The following is a 19,948-nucleotide window of genomic DNA, read 5'->3' on the forward strand; positions in this document are numbered from 1 at the left end:
GTATATTTGGAGTTTGTCTCTCTCTCTCTCCGTGGTGAGATGTTAACTACCTCGCCTGGTCTACAGGAGGTCATGTGGGTTCGATCCCGACCCTGACGCCTGCTGCTGTATATTTGGAGTTTGCGTGTCTCTCTCTCTCCGTGGTGAAATGTTAACTACCTCGCCTGGTATACAGGAGGTCGTGGGTTAGATCCTGACCCTGACGCCTGCTGCTGTATATTTGGAGTTTGCGTGTCTCTCTCTCTCTCCGTGATGAGATGTTGACTACCTCGCCTGGTCTACAGGAGGTCGTGGGTTCGATCCCGACCCTGACGATGCCTGCTGCTGTATATTTGGAGTTTGCGTGTCTCTCTCTCTCTCCCCGTGGTCGCGTATATTCTTCTCCGGCTCCTCCGTTCTTTCCCCTCCACATTTTAGAATCAGCATCACGCGGAGCGTTTGGCTGCATTAAACTTCCACACGATGCTCAGCCACTTCGCTGAGCTACCGTTTGCCGCTCGGTGTGCGCCTTGCCTGGAAAAATAAACAAACACTCCTCGAGTTTCAGCGACCTCACCTGCACGTATTTGCCGATGATCTTGATGACGTCCACGTTGAACTTCTTGCCGGGCACAGCCGAGAGGTCCACGTGGCTCAGCAGGCTGTAGATGATCTGCAGCAGAGTTGACTGCAGGCTCGGCAGGCCCTTGTCCAAAAGCTGAGACGCACGTCAAAAATTAGACAAAGATCCCCCCCCTCCGTCCGTCCGTCACGGCCTTCAACAGATGTGTTGGGGCGAGGGATGCAAACGGGCAGCTGTGAGTGCGAAGGGACTGGTGGCCACGGGAGGTAATGCCAGGTGAGTCAGCCTACAGTACGAATGCACAAGTGGGCACGGGAGATAATGGACAGGGGAGTCAGTTGTGAGTGCGAAGGGACCGGTGGCCATGGGAGGTAATGACAGGGGAGTCAGTTGTGAGTGCGAAGGGACTGGTGACCATGGGAGGTAATGACAGGGGAGTCAGTTGTGAGTGTGAAGGGACTGGTGGCCACGGGAGATAATGGACAGGGGAGTCAGTTGTGAGTGCGAAGGGACCGGTGGCCATGGGAGGTAATGACAGGGGAGTCAGTTGTGAGTGCGAAGGGACTGGTGGCCACGGGAGGTAATGACAGGTGAGTCAGCCTACAGTACGAATGGACAAGTGAGCACGAGAGATAATGGACAGGGGTATCAGTTGTGAGTGTGAAGGGACTAGTGGCCATGGGAGGTAATGACAGGGAAGTCAGTTGTGAGTGTGAAGGGACTGGTGGCCACGGGAGGTAATGACAGGGAAGTCAGTTGTGAGTGCGAAGGGATTGGTGGCCACGGGAGGTAATGACAGGGGAGTCAGTTGTGAGTGCGAAGGGATTGGTGGCCACGGGAAGTAATGACAGGGGAGTCAGTTGTGAGTGCGAAGGGACTAGTGGCTATGGGAGGTAATGACAGGGGAGTCAGCTGTGAGTGCGAAGGGATTGGTGGCCACGGGAGGTAATGACAGGGGAGTCAGTTGTGAGTGCGAAGGGACTGGTGGCCACGGGAAGTAATGACAGGGGAGTCAGTTGTGAGTGCGAAGGGACCGGTGGCCACGGGAGGTAATGACAGGGGAGTCAGTTGTGAATGCGAAGGGACTGGTGGCCACGGGAGGTAATGACAGGGGAGTCATCTGTGAATGCGAAGGGACCGGTGGCCACGGGAGGTAATGACAGGGGAGTCAGTTGTGAATGCGAAGGGACTGGTGGCCACGGGAGGTAATGACAGGGGAGTCACCCGGCCGGGTACAGGTAGCCGGATCCTACCCGTACCCGTACCCTACCCGAAATGAGTGACAAACGGTTACTCACCAGTGACTCACGGCCTATCCGTACCCGTACCCAGCTGGGTACGGGTAGCCGGGCATCGGGTAGGGTACGGGTATCGGGTACCCGGTTGCGACCTCTGGGATGAAGCCATGTTGCAGGCGCGGGTGGGTTGATTCTAGGAACTTGATTGGGACAAGACGTTGGGAAATGAGTGACAAGCGGTTACTCACCAGTGACTCACGGCCTACCCGGCTACCCGTACCCGGCCGCACCAGGGTCGCAAACGGCTACCCGTACCCGGCCGGGTACGGGTACGGGTAGGGTACGGGTATCGGGTACCCGGTTGCGACCTCTGTCGGGCGTTGGTGGGTTACCGACGCAATAACATTCGCGCGATCTCGCGCGCAGAGTGGTTGAGGTGGCGGTGTGTGGGGGGCACAATACCCCTCTCCGCCCCCCCCCACCGCCCACCCCCCCCGCCCTCCCCCCGCGTCACCTCCGCCAGGTAAGAGACGAGGTCGAAGGTGCAGTCGGAGAAAGAGTCGTGGAGGTAGCGGCACACGACGTTCACCCAGTTGACGTAGTCGCGCGTGTAGCTGCCGTTGCGGTAGAGGCTCATGACGTGCGCCAGGTTCGCCAGCTTGATCGTCTTCTCCTCCAGACACACCTGGTGGGGGTGGTGGGGGTGGTGGGGGTGGGGGGGGGTGGGGGGGTGGTGGTGGTGGTGGGGGGTGGGGGGGGTGGTGGTGGGGGTGGTGGGGGGTGGTGGGGGGTGGTGGTGGTGGTGGGGGTGGTGGGGGTGGTGGGGGTGGTGGGCGTGGTGGTGGTGGTGGGGGGGGTGGTGGTGGTGGGGAGTGGGGGTGGTGGAGGTGGTGGAGGGTGGTGGGGGGTGGTGGGGGTGGGGGTGGTGGTGGGGGTGGTGGTGGTGGGGGTGGTGGGGGTAGGGGGGGGGTGGTGGTGGAGGTGGTGGGTGGTGGGGGGTGTGGGGGTGGTGGTGGGGGTGGTGGGGGTGGTGGGGGTGAGGGGGTGGTGGGGAGTGGGGGTGGTGGGGGTGGTGGTGGTGGGGGTGGTGGGGGTGGTGAGGGTGGTGGGGGTGGTGGAGGTGGTGGTGGTGGTAGAGGTGGGGGGTGGTGGGGGGTGGTGGAGGTGGTGGGGGTGGTGGGGGGGTGGTGGTGGGGGTGGTGGGGGTGGTGGGGGGGTGGTGGTGGTGGGGGTGGTGGGGGTGGTGGGGGTGGTGGTGGGGGTGGTGGTGGTGGGGGTGGTGGGGGTGGTGGTGGTGGGGGTGGTGGGGGTGGTGGTGGGGGTGGTGGGGGGTGGTGGTGGTGGGGGTGGTGGGGGTGGTGGTGGGGGGTGGTGGTGGTAGTGGAGGTGGTGGTGGTGGAGGTGGTGGGGGTGGTGGAGGTGGTGGGGGTGGTGGTGGTGGGAATGGTGGGGGTGGTGGTGGGGGTTGTGGTGGTGGGGGGTGGTGGGGGTGGTGGTGGTGGGAATGGTGGGGGTGGTGAGGGTGGTGGGGGGTGGTGGAGGTGGGGGTGGTGGGGGTGGTGGGGGGTGGTGGAGGTGGGGGTGGTGGAGGTGGGGGTGGTGGGGGTGGTGGGGGGTGGTGGTGGTGGGGGGTGGTGGTGGTGGGGGGGTGGTGGTGGTGGGGGTGGTGGTGGTGGTGGGGTGGTGGTGGTGGTGGGAGGTGGTGGGGGTGGTGGTGGGGGGGTGGTGGTGGTGGTGGGAGGTGGTGGGGGTGGTGGTGGGGGGTGGTGGTGGTGGTGGAGGTGGTGGGGGTGGTGGTGGTGGGAATGGTGGGGGTGGTGGTGGGGGTGGTGGTGGGGGTGGTGGTGGTGGGGGTGGTGGGGGTGGTGGTGGGTGGTGGAGGTAGGGGTGGTGGGGGTGGTGGGGGGTGGTGGTGGGGGTGGTGGGGGTGGTGGTGGGAGGTGGTGGTGGAGGATGGTGGGGGTGGTGGTGGTGGGGGGTGGTGGTGGAGGTGGGGGGTGGTGGGGGGTGGTGGGGGGTGGTGGGGGGTGGTGGTGGAGGTGGTGGTGGGTGGTGGGGGTGGTGGTGGTGGTGGTGGTGGGGGGTGGTGGTGGGGGGTGGTGGGGGTGGTGGGGGTGGTGGGGGTGGTGGAGGTGGTGGAGGGTGGTGGTGGTGGGGGTGGTGGGGGGTGGGGTGGGTGGTGGGGGTGGTGGGGGTGGTGGGGGTGGTGGTGGGGGTGGTGGTGGTGGGGGGTGGTGGGGTTGGTGGTGGGGGTGGTGGTGGTGGGGGTGGTGGGGGTGGTGGTGGGGGTGGTGGTGGTGGGGAGGTGGTGGTGGTGGAGGTGGTGGGGGTGGTGGAGGTGGTGGGGGTGGTGGTGGGAATGGTGGGGGTGGTGGTGGTGGGGGGGTGGTGGGGGTGGTGGTGGTGGGAATGGTGGGGGTGGTGGTGGGGGTGGTGAGGGTGGTGGGGGGTGGTGGAGGTGGGGGTGGTGGGGGTGGTGGGGGGTGGTGGAGGTGGGGGTGGTGGAGGTGGGGGTGGTGGGGGTGGTGGGGGTGGGTGGTGGTGGTGGGGGTGGTGGTGGGAGGTGGTGGGGGGTGGTGGTGGGGGTGGTGGTGGTGGTGGAGATGGTGGAGGTGGTGGGGGTGGTGGTGGTGGGAATGGTGGGGGTGGTGGTGGGGGTGGTGGTGGGGGTGGTGGTGGTGGTGGAGTGGTGGGGGTGGTGGTGGGTGGTGGAGGTGGGGGTGGTGGGGGTGGTGGGGGGTGGTGGTGGGGGTGGTGGGGGTGGTGGGGGTGGTGGTGGGAGGTGGTGGTGGAGGATGGTGGGGGTGGTGGTGGTGGGGGGGTGGTGGGGGTGGTGGTGGAGGTGGGGGGTGGTGGGGGGTGGTGGGGGGTGGTGGTGGAGGTGGTGGTGGGTGGTGGGGGTGGTGGTGGTGGTGGTGGTGGAGGTGGTGGTGGGGGGGGGTGGTGGGGGGTGGTGGGGGGTGGTGGGGGGTGGTGGTGGTGGTGGAGGTGGGGGGTGGTGGTGGGGGGGGGTGGTGGGGGTGGTGGTGGTAGTGGTGGTGAGGGGTGGTGGGGGTGGTGGTGGTGGTGGGGGGGGGGGGTGGTGGGGGTGGTGGTGGGGGTGGGCACAAGGGAGAGATGGGCGGTCACCGTCCCGTACGATGCAAAAATAATAATAATGATGCCTTGTATCAAGGTGTCAGTTTTTGTACCAGTTGAAAGGGTAAAAACCTACCACTATATTTTGCCACTGGTAAAGGAGGTCTCATAGTGTAAATGCTTACCCCGAGCTCTCAATACTCTGATAGTGCGCTGTCTTTGAGTTGTATGTCTTTTGGCGTCATCTGGTCCAACACCAATGGAGACTAGGCTCTAAGAAAAGCTGTCTCGGGTGTGGACCAATCAACTTCAAGGACAGTGCATATCATTATCATCATCAGAGTTGTTTATGTGAGTCTATGGGTCTCTGTGTGAGTCTAAGGTGCACTAACCATTACTCTGTGAGTCTATGGGTGTCTATGTGAGTCTATGGGTCTCTGTGTGAGTCTATGTGTCTCTGTGTGAGTCTATGTGTCTCTGTGTGAGTCTATGTGTCTCTGTGTGAGTCTATGTGTCTCTATGTGAGTCTATGGGTGTCTATGTGAGTCTATGGGTCTCTGTGTGAGTCTAAGGTGCACTAACCACTACTCTGTGAGTCTATGTGAGTCTATGGGTTTCTGTGTGATGAGTCTATGGGTATCTGTGTGAGTCTATGTGTCTCTGTGTGAGTCTGTGTCTCTGTGTGAGTCTATGTGTCTCTGTGTGAGTCTATGTGTCTCTATGTGAGTCTATGGGTGTCTATGTGAGTCTATGGGTCTCTGTGTGAGTCTAAGGTGCACTAACCATTACTCTGTGAGTCTATGGGTGTCTATGTGAGTCTATGGGTGTCTATGTGAGTCTATGGGTCTCTGTGTGAGTCTAAGGTGCACTAACCACTACTCTGTGAGTCTATGTGAGTCTATGGGTTTCTGTGTGATGAGTCTATGGGTATCTGTGTGAGTCTATGTGTCTCTGTGTGAGTCTATGTGTCTCTGTGTGAGTCTATGTGTCTCTGTGTGAGTCTATGTGTCTCTATGTGAGTCTATGGGTGTCTATGTGAGTCTATGGGTCTCTGTGTGAGTCTAAGGTGCACTAACCATTACTCTGTGAGTCTATGGGTGTCTATGTGAGTCTATGGGTGTCTATGCGAGTCTATGGGTCTCTGTGTGAGTCTATGTGTCTCTGTGTGAGTCTATGTGTCTCTATGTGAGTCTATGGGTGTCTGTGTGAGTCTATGTGTCTCTATGTGAGTCTATGTGTCTCTATGTGAGTCTATGGGTGTCTGTGTGAGTCTATGTGTCTCTGTGTGAGTCTATGTGTCTCTATGTGAGTCTATGGGTGTCTGTGTGAGTCTATGTGTCTCTATGTGAGTCTATGGGTGTCTATGTGAGTCTATGTGTCTCTGTGTGAGTCTAAGGTGCACTAACCATTACTCTGTGAGTCTATGGGTGTCTCTACAGGCTTGTACCGGTTTTATCTCACCCGATGACCCGGTTGTAACCGCACGAGTCCCTTAACCACCCACCCCCCTTCCCTCTCACCTGGGAAATGTTGTCAGCGCATTCCCGGCAAAACTCCGTGGGGCTGTCAAAGTTCTGGACGAGGTATGGGAGCAGAAACAGCACGTTGAGAGGGAATCCTGCGTGACAAACCCGGAGGAGAGAACGGCGATTACGACGATGATGAAAGTTCACCATCATCACGAGTTGTGCTGTTGAGAGATCCGCGTTGCATGCGAATGTACGCGTGCTGGACTTCTTTCGCACCGTACCTAGTTGACCATGATAATCGGAGGTGCGAGGGGGGGGTAGGAAGATCAATTAACGCCTCGGTGGGGCGTTTGCCTGGGTAGGATGTGGATGGTTTAGTGTTGTATTTGTAAGTGTTTGAGTGACTTGTTTAGATTTCGATTTAAAGCTTTCGTGACTGCAGGGATTCATCTTCTTGGTTCTTTCGGTAAAGTCACGTAGAATGGAAATAATAAAATAATAAAAATAAAACATAATAAAAAAATAATATAATATTTAAAAAAATGTTTTATTTTTTTATTTTATTATTTCCATTCTACGTGACTTGGTTCTTTCGGTAAAATCACGTAGAATGGAAATAATAAAATAATAAAAATAAAACATAATAAAAAAATAATATTTTTTTTTTATTATGTTTAATTTTTTAAATTTTATTATTTCCATTCTACGTGACTTTACCGAAAGAACCAAGAAGTTGTTTACATTTTTTGCACTTTGCACAACTGTCCGTGTTTTTGTACCGTTTGTCGTTATGACGTTCTGATCACGTGCCCCTTACTGGGACATCTGTGAAGAAGCGCTTCACAGCTCATCGGATTCATCAAGTCCAAATACATATTCTGATTATCATAGTGGCTGCTCTGTGAAATATTAACGGCAAAAAAAACGAAAAAAATAAAATGAGAATTGCTTTTTTAATCCATATTGATATTGAAAAATGAACAACATTACTTGGATAAGTGCGTGCCGTTGAGCAGATGGAATTGAAAACTGCATTTAAGGAAATTGCATTTGCAGCGAAGCGTAAAGGCACGGATGCTGCTGCTGCTGCTGCCTGGGAATTGGCGATGCTTCAAGCCGGCGTCTGGATAAAACGACGTCGCAACGATCGATCCAAATCCGCTCTCCGCCCGTGGAAGCCGAGTTCGATTCCCGTGCCGAGTTTGTATGTTCTGCCCCTGTCCTGCAGAGAGTGAGTAAGTGTGTGCGAGTCATTTGTCCAAACATCGCCACTGGGGAGACAAAGGCGGCCGGGCGTGGTGCTGGCCACCCACCCCCTCGTGTGCCGTGCCGACCTTCATAGGTGCTCGCTAACAGCACTTGCCCCAACAGTCTGTTAAGGCTATACGGGGGATCTTTGTCTTTATCTTTGTATTGGGGAGCGGTGGCGTAGCGGTTAGCGCATAGCAGCGCCTCAAACTCGGCGTCGCGAGTTCGATTCCCGCTCACGGCCAACATCAGCAACTATTATCCCAAGTGGTCCTGGGCCACCCCTAGGTCGACTCAGCCTCAAATGAATTCCCGGTGCGGTGTGTATTAAACATCGCCACTGGGGAGACAAAGGCGGCCGGGCGTGGTGCTGGCCACCCATCCTCCTCGTGTGCCGTGCCGGCCTTCATAGGTGCTGCTAACAGCACTTGCCCCTACAGTCTGTTAAGGCTATAATAGGAGGGGGGGGATCTTTGTCTTTGTGAGTCAATACGGTAGTGTAACGGTGAACGCGCTGCGCTACGAACTCGGCAACCCGGGATCGATTCCCGCCCGCGGCCAACAGCAGTGACGATTATCTGTTCCTCCTCTAGGTTGGCTCAGTCTCAAATGAGTGCCTGGTGCGGTGTGTAAACATCGCGACGCGACTGGGGAGACAAAGGCGGCCGGGTGTGGTGCTGGCCACCCACGTTCCTTAACTCACCAAAGGTGAGTGAGTGGGTGAGTAGGTGAGTGAGTAGGTGAGTGAGTGGGTGAGTGAGTGGGTGAAGTAGGAAAGTGAGTGGATGAGGTGAGTGAGTGGGTGAGTATATGAGTGAGTGGGTGAGTGCGTGGGTGAAGTGGGTGAGCGAGTGGTTGACTGAGTGGGTGGGTGAGTGAGTGGGCGAGTGAGTGGGTGAGTGAGTGGGTGAAGTGGGTGAGCGAGTGGTTGACTGAGTGGTTGACTGAGTGAGCGAGCGGGTGAGTGAGTGGGTGAAGTGGGTAAGCGAGTGGTTGACTGAGTGGGTGGGTGAGTGAGTGGGCGAGTGAGTGGGTGAGTGAGTGGGTGAAGTGGGTGAGCGAGTGGTTGACTGAGTGGTTGACTGAGTGGGTGAGTGAGTGAGCGAGCGGGTGAGTGAGTGGGTGAAGTGGGTAAGCGAGTGGTTGACTGAGTGGTTGACTGAGTGGGTGAGTGAGTAGGTGGGTGAGGTGGGTGAGCGAGTGGTTGACCGAGTGGTTGACCGAGTGGTTGACTGAGTGGTTGACTGAGTGGGTGAGTGAGTAGGTGGGTGAGGTGGGTGAGCGAGTGGTTGACTGAGTGGTTGAATGAGTGGGTGAGTGAGTAGGTGGGTGAGGTGGGTGAGCGAGTGGTTGACAGAGTGGTTGACAGAGTGGTTTACTGAGTGGGTGAGTGAGTAGGTGGGTGAAGTGGGTGAGCGAGTGGTTGACAGAGTGGTTGACTGAGTGGTTGACTGAGTCGGTGAGTGAGTAGGTGGATGAGTGAGTGGGTTAGCGAGTGGTTGACTGAGTGGTTGACTGAGTGGGTGAGTGAGTAGGTGGGTGAGGTGGCTGAGCGAGTGGTTGACTGAGTGGTTGACTGAGTGGGTGAGCGAGAGACCCACAACGCTTGCTCGCCGCGCGACAACTCGATTCGTCTGGGGCCGTGACGGGTGGTGGAGGGATTGACAAAACAAGGCAGGCTTTCGATTTAAAGCTTTCGTGACTGCAGGGATTCATCTCCTTGGTTCTTTCGGTAAAGTCACGTAGAAGGGAAGCAATAATTGTGGCCAAAACGTCGTGAAAATTATTTCATTATGTTTTATTTTTATTATTTTATTACTTCCCTTCTACGTGACTTTACCGAAAGAACCAAGAACAAGGCAGGCTTTCCCGGGCAAACGAGCCGAATGACGGTAACATGCAGGGCATGGCTTGTGGCTTATCGCGTGGATCAACCACCGCCGAACAAGAGCTTCGCGACTCATCAGGATTTCCTCCGGGATGAAAATAAAAATTCGGATTCTGACGGGACGGGCGGTCCCGCCGAGACTCGCGCGGGGTCCTTAATCAAATCGAGCACTCGCCAAACATCGCGGGGATGTCTATGCAATCAATGCTAACGACATCAGAAATCAGCAGCCTGCCCTTGACGCGCGTACGTGCGTGCGTGTGTGTGTGCGTGTGTGGGGAGCGGTAGTGTAGCGGTTAGCGCGCTGCGCTATGAACCTGGCGACCCGGGTTCGAGTGGTTGACTAAGTGGTTGACTGAGTGGGTGAGTGAGTAGGTGGGTGAGGTGGGTGAGCGAGTGGTTGACTGAGTGGGTGAGTGAGTGGGTGAGTGAGTGGGTGAAGTGAGTGAGCGAGTGGTTGATTGAGCGGCTAACACCAGTGAGGATTATCTGAACAGGGTCCTGGGCCTCCCCTAGGTCGACTCAGCCTTAAATGAGTACCCGGTGCGGTGTGTAAACATCGCCGCTTGGGAGACAACGGCGGTCGGGCGTGGTGCTGGCCACCCACCCCCTCGTGTACCGTTCCGGCCTTCATAGGTGCTCGCTAACAGCACTTGCCCCTACAGTCTGTTAAGGCTATACGGGGGATCTTTGTCTTTGTCTTTGCATGAGTGGATTTCCGATTTAGTGGGTGAGTTGGTGGGTGGGTGCATGGGTGGGTTGGTGTGTGGGTGGGTGCGTGGGTGGGTGCGTGGGTGGGTTTGTGGGTGGGTGCGTGGGTGGGTGGGTGCGTGCATGGGTGGGTGGATGCGGGGGTGGGTTGGTGTGTGGGTGGGTGGGTTTGTGCATGGGTGGGTGGGTTGGTGCGGGGGTGGGTTGGTGTGTGGGTGGGTGCGTGGGTGAGTGCATGGGTGGGTGGGTTTGTGCGGGGGTGGGTTGGTGTGTGGGTGGGTGCGTGGGTGGGTGCATGGGTGGGTGGGTTGGTGCGGGGGTGGGTTGGTGTGTGGGTGGGTGCGTGGGTGGGTGCATGGGTGGGTGGGTTTGTGCATGGGTGGGTGGGTTGGTGCGGGGGTGGGTTGGTGTGTGGGTGGGTGCGTGGGTGGGTGCATGGGTGGGTGGGTTTTTGCGTGGGTGGGTGGGTTGGTGCGGGGGTGGGTTGGTGCGTGAGTGGGTGGGTTGGTGCGTGAGTGGGTGCGTGGGTGGGTAGGTGGGTGCGTGGGTGGGTGTGTGGGTGGGTTTGTGCGTGGGTAGGTGCGTGGGTGGGTGTGTGGGTGGGTGCGTGGGTGGGTGCATGGGTGGGTGGGTTGGTGCGTAAGTGGGTGCGTGGGTGCGTGGGTGCGTGAGTGTGTGAGTGTGTGGGTGTGTGTGGGTGTGTGTGTGGGTGTGTGGGTGGGTGGTTAGCGCGCCGCGCTACGAACCCGGCCACCCGAGTTCGATTCCCGCTCACGTCCACCAACACGCGACCATCTGAACCGATCCTGGGCCTCCCCTAGGTCGACTCGGCCTCAAAAATTTGCACCCGGTGCGGACTATCGGCTGAAGCCGGGGCGTGGTCCGGGCCACTCGTCGCCGGCAGTGTGACGGGGTGGGGGGGGTGCGGTGCCGTCCGTAAAGTGAAATCACAAATTGATTCGCCGGTCCCGTCGTCGCGTGGGCTGATTCATCACCGCGAGCCCGTTTTGATTAAATGGGATTTGGCGTGGGCGGGCGGGCGGGCGGGCGGGAGGATTGGCGGACGCGCCATCGTTCACGATTAGCGCGTATGTACGTACGCGCGGTGATTAATTGGAGCACTCTCATTGCAAATTACGGTGACGAAAAAATATTTTCAAAAATCACTTGAAGTTTGACGGAAAACCCACCGTTGCATTGAATGCGACAACGAGGAGGAGGAGGGAGGAAATGTTCAAGAATGGCTACAGGAGGCCTACAGCCCTCGCTATGACGCGCGCGGCGATCGCATTCACGCGGTTATTTCATTCGCCAAACGCGGAAAGCGTACCGCCGTTATAAGGCGGAACGCGACACCGTTATAACGTGGAATGCGTCTGTTGTAATGTGAAACGCGACACCGTTATAACGTGGAACGCGTCTGTCATAATGTGAAACGCGACACTGTTAAAACGCGCGTACCGTTATAAAGCGGAACGCGTCTGTTGTAACGTGAAACGCAACACCGCTACAACGCGGTTTCTGAGCGTTTGACGAAGAACTACTTTCTTGAGCCGCGTGGTCGAGCGGTGCGGTGCGATACGGTAACGCGGAACGATACGGTAACGCGGTGCAATACCGTAACGCGGTGCAATACCGTAACGCGGTGCAATACCGTAACGCGGCGGCGGTGGCGTAACCCTCTTCGCCATCTCACTGCGCGGTGTGCGTAGCAGTGACGGCAGCAGTGGTGACTTCGTATCTCGTCAAAAGTTCATCGTCGACTACGTCATTTATCGCCACCAGCGCGTTCACTTTGCCGTAGACGTCATCGCTGACGGAGGGAGGGGCAGCATTTGCCCGGAAAGAACGCAACCCCTACGGGGAAGAGCGCTTCACCGAAGTGCCAATCGGGGGAAAAATAAAAGATTCAATCGGCGAGCGTCACCCGCGACGACACGGACACCGATGGAACGAAAACTTAAAAGTACGGAGAAGTATTTCGATTGAAAGCTTCTTTCGTGACTGCAGCAGGGATTCATCTTCTTGGTTCTTTCGGTAAAGTCACGTAGAAGGGAAATAATAAAATAATAAAAATAAAACATAATAAAATACAATTCTCACGGCGTTTCGGCCACAACGCAAGCAGCCGTCCTCGGGTGAAGAACAGGTCTGTCGGAAAGACGGCGTCTGAATGGTCATGGAATCATCGCTCTTGTTGTATGATATCAAGATGCTTCAACAACACGACAGCTTCCCGTCAATCTCGCAGGCTAGGAGCCGAGTCACGGTGTGATGCACAGAGACTAACCGCTGCAGCATGGAATCATCGCTCTTGTTGTACGATATCAAGATGCTTCAACAACACGACAGCTTTCCGTCAATCTCGCAGGCTAGGAGCCGAGTCACCGTGTGATGCACAGAGACTAATCGCTGCAGCATGGAATCATCGCTCTTGTTGTATGACATCAAGATGCTTCAACAACACGACAGCTTTCCGTCAATCTCGCAGGCTCGGAGCTGAGTCACTGTGTGATGCACAGGGACAAGTTCCACTGGGGGGCTGCCTTGGCGGGGGGCGGGGGGCGGGGGGGAGGGATGGAACGTCCGTACCGGTGGTTTGGCTCGGGTCAACGATGGCCGTGCGCGAAACGGCGGTCAGCTTTCCCAGCAGCTGCACGGTCAGATCCAGCGTGCTGGCGGAGGTGAAACCTACAGGCGGCAAACAACAATGAAGTTTACAACACCAGCAGTAGTACAACCACCAACAACACCAACATCACCACCAGTACCACCACCATCAGTAGCACCAGCACCATCACCACCACCAGCAGCACAACCACCAGCAACACCAAAATCACCACCAACAACATCACCACCACCAGTACCACCACCATCACCAGCAGCAGTACAACCACCAGCAACACCAACATCACCACCAGTACCACCATCATCAGTAGCACCAGCACCATCACCATCACCACCACCAGCAGCAGCACAACCACCAGCAACACCAAAATCACCACCAACAACATCACCACCACCACCACCACCAGTACCACCACCACCATCACCACCACCAGCAGCAGTACAACCACCACCACCACCAACATCACCACCAACAACATCACCACCACCACCAGTACCACCACCATCAGCAGCAGCAGCACAACCACCAGCAACACCAACATCACCACCAACATCACCACCACCACCACCAGCAGCAGCAGCACCAGCAACAGTACAACCACCAACAACACCAACCACACCACCACCAACATCGCCACCAGCCACCACCAGCAGCACCAGCAGCACAACCACCACCACCAGTACCACTACCACCAGCAGCAGCACCAGCATCACCACCAGCAGCAGCACCACAACTACCAGCAACACCACCACCAGCAGCAGCACCAGCATCATCACCACCAGCAACAGCACAACCACCAACAACACCAACCACACCACCACCAACATCGCCACCGCCACCACCAGCAGCACCAGCAGCACAACCACCACCACCAGTACCACTACCACCAGCAGCAGCACCAGCATCACCACCAGCAACAGCACCACAACTACCAGCAACACCACCACCAGCAGCAGCACCAGCATCATCACCACCAGCAACAGCACAACCACCAACAACACCAACCACACCACCACCACCACCAACAGCAGCAGCACCATCATCACCACCACCAGCAACAGTACAACCACCAACAACACCAACCACACCACCATCACCAACATCGCCACCGCCACCAGTACCACCACCATCACCATCAGCAGCAGCATCACCACCACCAGCAACACCACCATCACCACCACCACCATCACCACCACAACTACCAGCAACACCAACATCACCATCAGTAGCACCAGCAGCACCACCACCCACACTACCACCACCAAAGTTAGCACTGCCACCATCAAAGCCAGCACCACCAGCACCACCAGCAGCACCGCCGCCACCGCCACCAGCACCACCACAGAATCACACAGAGACCCACAGACTCACCACAGCCTCCGTGCGCAACCCAACAGCGGATGCACACCATAATCACTCCGCAATAGGCAGCTCCCGCACCTCCCATGAGCACGGCCGGCTACGTGCGTCGCGAGAGAAGCTCAACATACGTGCGTACGTAAGGTCACGTGCGCGGCGGGGGCAAAGTGTGGGGGTACCGCCAGCAACGCATGCCAGAGGTCGCAACCGGGAACCCGATACCTGTACCCTACCCGATACCCGGCTACCCGTACCCGGCCGGGTACGGGTAGCCGTTTGCGACCCTGGTGCGGCCGGGTACGGGTAGGCCGTGAGTCACTGGTGAGTCACCGTTTGTCACTCATTTCCCAACGTCTTGTCTCTTCTCACAATTCAAGTTCCTAGAATCAACCCACCCGCGCCTGCAACATGGCTTCATCCCAGAGGTCGCAATCGGGTACCCGATACCCGTACCCTACCCGATACCCGGCCGGGTACGGGTAGGGTACGGGTACGGCTGTGTACAGGTAGGCCGTGAGTCACCGGTGAGTAACCGTTTGTTACTCATTTCGGGTAGGGTACGGGTACCGTTTGCGACCCTGGTGCGGCCGGGTACGGGTAAGGAATCAAAACCCTCTTCTTGGTTCTTTCGGTAAAGTCATGTAGAATGGAAATAATAAAATAATAAAAATAAAACATAATAAAATATTTCTCGCTGTCTCCCCGACAGACCTGTTCTCCACCTGAGGACGGCTGCTTGCGTTGTGGCCGAAACGTCGTGAGAATTCTTTTATTATGTTAAATTTTTATTATTTTATTATTTCCCTTCTACGTGACTTTACCGAAAGAACCAAGAAGATGAATCCCTGCAGTCACGAAAGAAGCTTTAAATCGAAATTTTATTATGTTTAATTTTTATTATTTTATTATTTCCCTTCTACGTGACTTTACCGAAAGAACCAAGAAGATGAATCCCTGCAGTCACGAAAGAAGCTTTAAATCGAAATTGAATCAAAACCCGTTTGCGACCTCTGACGCATCCCAAAGCCCCGCACCTTTGAGCAGCAGGGGCTGTATGCCTGGGAAGCTGGACCAGCTGAGCTGGGACATGGCCTTGTGCAGGCGGTCGCGTGTCTCCTCCACGCCCAGCTCCAGGCCCTGTGGGCCCAGCAGCCTGTCCAGCAGCCTGCGCGTCGGGACAAAGACAAAGCCGTCGTGTTCAACTTACAAAGATAGCGTCCTCCCCCGTGTAACCTGTTGGGGCAAGCGCTGTTAGCGTGCACCTACGAAGGTCGGAACGGTGCATGAGGGGGGTGGGTGGCCAGCTCCATTCTCACCCGCCTTAGTCTCCCCCAGTGGCGAGGTTTACTACGCACCGCCCCAGGTACTCGTGTGAGGCTGAGTCGACCTAGGGGAGGCCCAGGACCGGTTCCAAAAATCGTCACCGGTGTTGGCCGTGAGCGGGAATCGAACCCGGGTGGCCGAGTTCGTAGCGCGGCGTAGCGCCGACCGCTGCGTCACCGCTCCCCAAAGACAAAGATCCCCCGCGTAGCCTTAACAGACTGTAGGGGCAAGTGCTGTTAGCGAGTAGCAGCACCTATGAAGACCGGCACAGCTCACGAAGGGGGGTGGGGGTGGCCAGCACCACACCCGGCCGCCTTTGTCTCCCTAGCGGTGATGTTTTTACGCATCGAACCAGGTACTGAACTGAGGCCGAGTCGACCTAGGGGAGGCCCAGGACCGGTTCGGATAATCGTCACCGGTGTTCGCCGTGAGCGCTAATCGACCCCGGGTCGCCGGGTTCGTAGCGCAACGCGTTAACCTGTGCGCCACCACTCCCCACGGATGTTCAAAGACAAAGATCTCCCGTATAGCCTTGACAGACTGTAGGGGCAAGTGCTGTTAGCGAGCACCTATGAAGGCCGGAACGGCACACGAGGGGGTGGGGTGGCCAGCACCACGCCCGACCGCCTTTGTCTCCCCAGTAGCGATGATTTTACACCGCACCAGGTACTCATTTGAGGCTGAGTCGACCTACGGGAGGCCCAGGACCGGTTCAGATAATCGTCACCGGTGTTCGCCGTGAGCGCTAATCGACCGCCGGGTCGCCGGGTTCGTAGCGCAACGCGCTAACCTGTGCGCCACCACTCCCCACGGTTGTTCAAAGACACACGCACACACACACACGCGGCACGACCTCCCTCAGGCGTGAGCACACAGAGCCACACGACCAAACGCCGAGCGAGCCAGAGAGCCAGCCCCAGTCGGCTCACGGCCCGGAGACGCCGATTCAGCGCCGATGACGACCTGGGTTCGAACCCCGGGTCTGGGGGTCTCTCTTGGAGGGGTTCACAATGGCTATGTCACATTGAGTCAGTGGCTATGAGGTCCTGGGTTCGAGCCCTGGGTCTGGCTGTTTCTTTATCTCTCTCTTAGTGGGTTCACGATGGCCATGTCACATTGAGTCAGTGGCTATGAGGACCTGGCTTCGAACCCTGGTTCTGGGTGTCTCTTTATCTCTCTCTCAGTGGGTCACGATGGCCATGTCACATTGAGTCAGTGACTATGAGGTCCTGATGATGCCAAAAGGCGCAACACCATGTGAGACTAGGCTCTTAGGAAATCTGTGGACCAATCAACTTCAAGGACAGTGCATACATTATCAGAGTTGTGTGTTTTGTTTGCATTACGACCGCAGGTATTGTGGTCAATGCAAACATGACTCCTTGTAAAAAAAAAGTGTCAGTTTTGTTGCCAGATAGAAGGGTAAAAAAACAATTATCCTATTTTGCTACTGGCAAAGGAGGTTCCAATGATGTAAATTGTTTGCCCGAGCTCTCATACTCTGATGGTGCATTGTCTTTGAGTTGTGCGCCGTTTGGCGTCATCTGGTCCAACACCATGTGAGACTAGGCTCTAAGGAAAGCTGTCTCGGGTGTGGACCAATCAACTTCAAGGACAGTGCACATACATTATCAGAGTTGTGTTTTTTGTTTGCATTACGACCGCAGGTATTGTGGTCTATGCAATATAAAAGGGTAAAAAAACAATTATCAACATTGCGATCATTCAAAGTTTTTTTTTCTTCTCCCCCCTCCCCGATCGCATCGATGGCAGCGGGGGAAGGGAGCGGGGAAAGAGGAGGAGGAGGAGCTAAGGGGGCCGCATACCTGAGCGCCATCGTGAACTCCGTGTCGTAGTCGGAGTCAAGGAGCGCAACGCCGATCCAGAACAGCGTGACTAGCAGCGCTGACGAGTCTGCCGCAGTCACCACCGTCGGCTGCTGTTGCTGATAGTGCTGCTGGTTGAACTGAATCTGCACGCTCGGCTGGTAGGCATGATGCTGCTGCTGATGCTGCTGCTGCTGCTGATGCTGCTGCTGCTGCTGATAGTGCTGCTGCTGCTGCTGATAGTGCTGCTGCTGCTGCTGATAGTGCTGCTGCTGCTGATAGTGCTGCTGCAGCTGCGGTCCCAGGTCCGCGTGCCCCTCGCGTAACGAACTCAGGCTGTGGGCTTTGCCCAGGTGGAGGCCAGCGGCCACGATCGTGCCCAGGTGACTTCGAGAATAGCAGCCGGCGCCCCCCCTGGCTTCCAGGCGGTCGAGCGTGGCGCTCCGTCTCGGCTCGGGGAGCCGGTCCGCCGGGCCGAAGCGCTTGGGCATGGAGTTGCTACGGTGGTGGTGGCCGGAGGCCTGGAAGGATAGGTGGGAGGTGTGGTTGACGCCGACGCCGCCGGCGACGAGGTTGAGCTGCCCGGTGCTCTTGCGGCTGATGGCGAGGTTGGGGTTGGGCGGAGGAACGAGCGACGGGTCGGGAGATGAGGACCTGGGGAGGTTGCGTCAGGAGAGATGGAGAGAGAGCGAGTGAGTGAGTGAGAGAGAGCGAGTGAGAGGGCGAGTGAGAGAGCGGGAGAGAGAGCGGGAGAGAGAGCGAGCGAGAGAGGGTGAGAGCAAGAGAGAGAGAGCGTCATGAAGTAGGAAGAGAGGGGGTAGAGAGAGAGGGGGGCAGAGAGGGGGTTAGAGGAGAGAGGGGGTAGAGAGAGGGGGGGGTAGAGAGAGAGGGGGGTAGAGAGAGAGGGGGGTAGAGAGAGAGGGGGTAGAGAGAGAGGGGGTAGAGAGAGAGGGGGGGAGAGAGAGAGGGGGGTAGAGAGAGAGGGGGGCAGAGAGAGGGGGGGTAGAGAGAGAGGGGGGTAGAGAGAGAGGGGGTAGAGAGAGAGGGGGTAGAGAGAGGGGGGAGAGAGAGGGGGCAGAGAGAGAGGGGGGCAGAGAGAGAGGGGGTAGAGAGGAGAGGGGGGTAGAGAGAGAGGGGGGTGTAGAGAGAGAGGGGGGGTAGAGAGAGAGGGGGGCAGAGAGAGAGGGGTGGTAGAGAGAGAGGGGGGGTAGAGAGAGAGGGGGGCAGAGAGAGAGGGGGGTTAGAGAGAGAGGGGGTTAGAGAGAGAAGGGTTAGAGAGTGAGGGGGTAGAGAAAGAGGGGGTAGAGAGAGAGGGGGTCACAGAGGGGGGTAGAGAGAGAGGGGGTAGAGAGAGAGGGGGTAGAGAGAGGGGGTAGAGAGGGGGGGTAGACAGAGAGAAAAGGGGTAAGGAGAGCAGAGCGTGAAATCTTTTGTTAAATCTTTCATTTAAATAGGGGGGGGGGGGGGGGGGAGGGGTAGGTTTACGTAAAGCAAAGCATTAAAAAAAACAAAAAAAACGAAATGATGAACGAAGCGAAGTGCCGACTACACCGAGCATCTTCTTGTCTCCTCTGACTGTGGAAAAAAAAAAGAGAGAGAGGGCGAGCCTCTAGATTGGAGCGACTTTAGCCGTGATGACAACCTGTGTAGTTGACGGACATGTAATAACACCGTGGAGACAGCTTGTGGAATCGGTTCTTTAATTTACTTTCCTCAGTTCACAAGTACTCCCCGTTGCTGGCAGGCAACGGGGAGCGGGCAGACAGACCGCAAGAGACGCATCGCTACGTGGCACTCGGAGCCCCGCTCGCGCGTGGCCCCCCTCTCTCTCTTCATTCCTTGTCTGACCACGTGTCTCTCCTCTCTCCCCTTATTTAACGCCTGGGTCACGTGGTACGCTCCTGCCAATCCTCAACAGCCTGCGCCGAATGTTCCAGATTGCTCCATCAACTCCCGGGACCACGCCCCGACTTGTCTTCCCATTGGCTGAGGCCAAGAGTAGCAGAACCAATCATCCTAGCTGACATCCCTCGATCACGCCAGAGCCATGCTCCCAGGCTCTCCCCCCATTGGCTGTAGAGCAGGACCGGCAGGGCCAATCACCACGTGAGCCGGACATAGGCTCTCATTACAGACAGACTCTACGGCCGTGCGAATGCATCTCTCGCCCGCGCCTACCTGGACAAGGAGGTGAGCACCTCCCCTTGCTTAGAAGCCTCCACGATGGTGTAGATGGCCGACTCCAACGTCAGCATCATCTCCATCACGTAGCCCTGCGCAAGGACACGGCCAGACCAAAGGACAAAGATCCCGTGTAGCCTGCAACGGACCATCGGGGCAAGTGCCGTTGGGCGTGTAGCACCACCTACGAAGGCCGGCACGGTACGGCGCGGCGCACGAGCAGGGCGGGTGGTAAGAAACTACGCCCGGTTGCCCTTGTCTCCCTGGTGCGCGCGCGCGTGCGCTGAACTTCTTTCGCATCGTACGTAGCTAACCGTGCGAAATCGGAGGTGCGGGCAAAAAGGCCAACAAACAAAACACACAAATGCAGTGATAAAGAAACGAGTTCGTCCAGCTTGATGATGCAAAAGTGCCACAGCTCCCCAGTGGGCTTCCG

The 19,948-nt window shown here is 57.2% G+C and overlaps 1 protein-coding gene across 1 annotated transcript in view; it reads right to left on the reverse strand.

The window, feature by feature from the left end:
- LOC133357725 (protein furry homolog) overlaps positions 1 to 19,948 on the reverse strand; it is a 73,840-nt gene that overhangs the window by 44,418 nt on the left and 9,474 nt on the right. Inside the window, exons 4-10 of the mRNA XM_061575820.1 lie at positions 19,510 to 19,604; positions 17,332 to 17,985; positions 15,217 to 15,347; positions 12,787 to 12,885; positions 6,399 to 6,496; positions 2,315 to 2,485; positions 557 to 697 (exon numbers count right to left, since the gene is read on the reverse strand). Coding sequence (XP_061431804.1) covers positions 557 to 697; positions 2,315 to 2,485; positions 6,399 to 6,496; positions 12,787 to 12,885; positions 15,217 to 15,347; positions 17,332 to 17,985; positions 19,510 to 19,604 — 1,389 coding nt within the window. The remainder of the gene's footprint in view (positions 1 to 556; positions 698 to 2,314; positions 2,486 to 6,398; positions 6,497 to 12,786; positions 12,886 to 15,216; positions 15,348 to 17,331; positions 17,986 to 19,509; positions 19,605 to 19,948) is intronic.

This window comes from Lethenteron reissneri, chromosome 59 (assembly GCF_015708825.2).
Source record: "Lethenteron reissneri isolate LAM-NWPU_2019-01 chromosome 59, ASM1570882v1, whole genome shotgun sequence".
Classification (NCBI taxonomy): Eukaryota; Metazoa; Chordata; class Hyperoartia; order Petromyzontiformes; family Petromyzontidae; genus Lethenteron; species Lethenteron reissneri.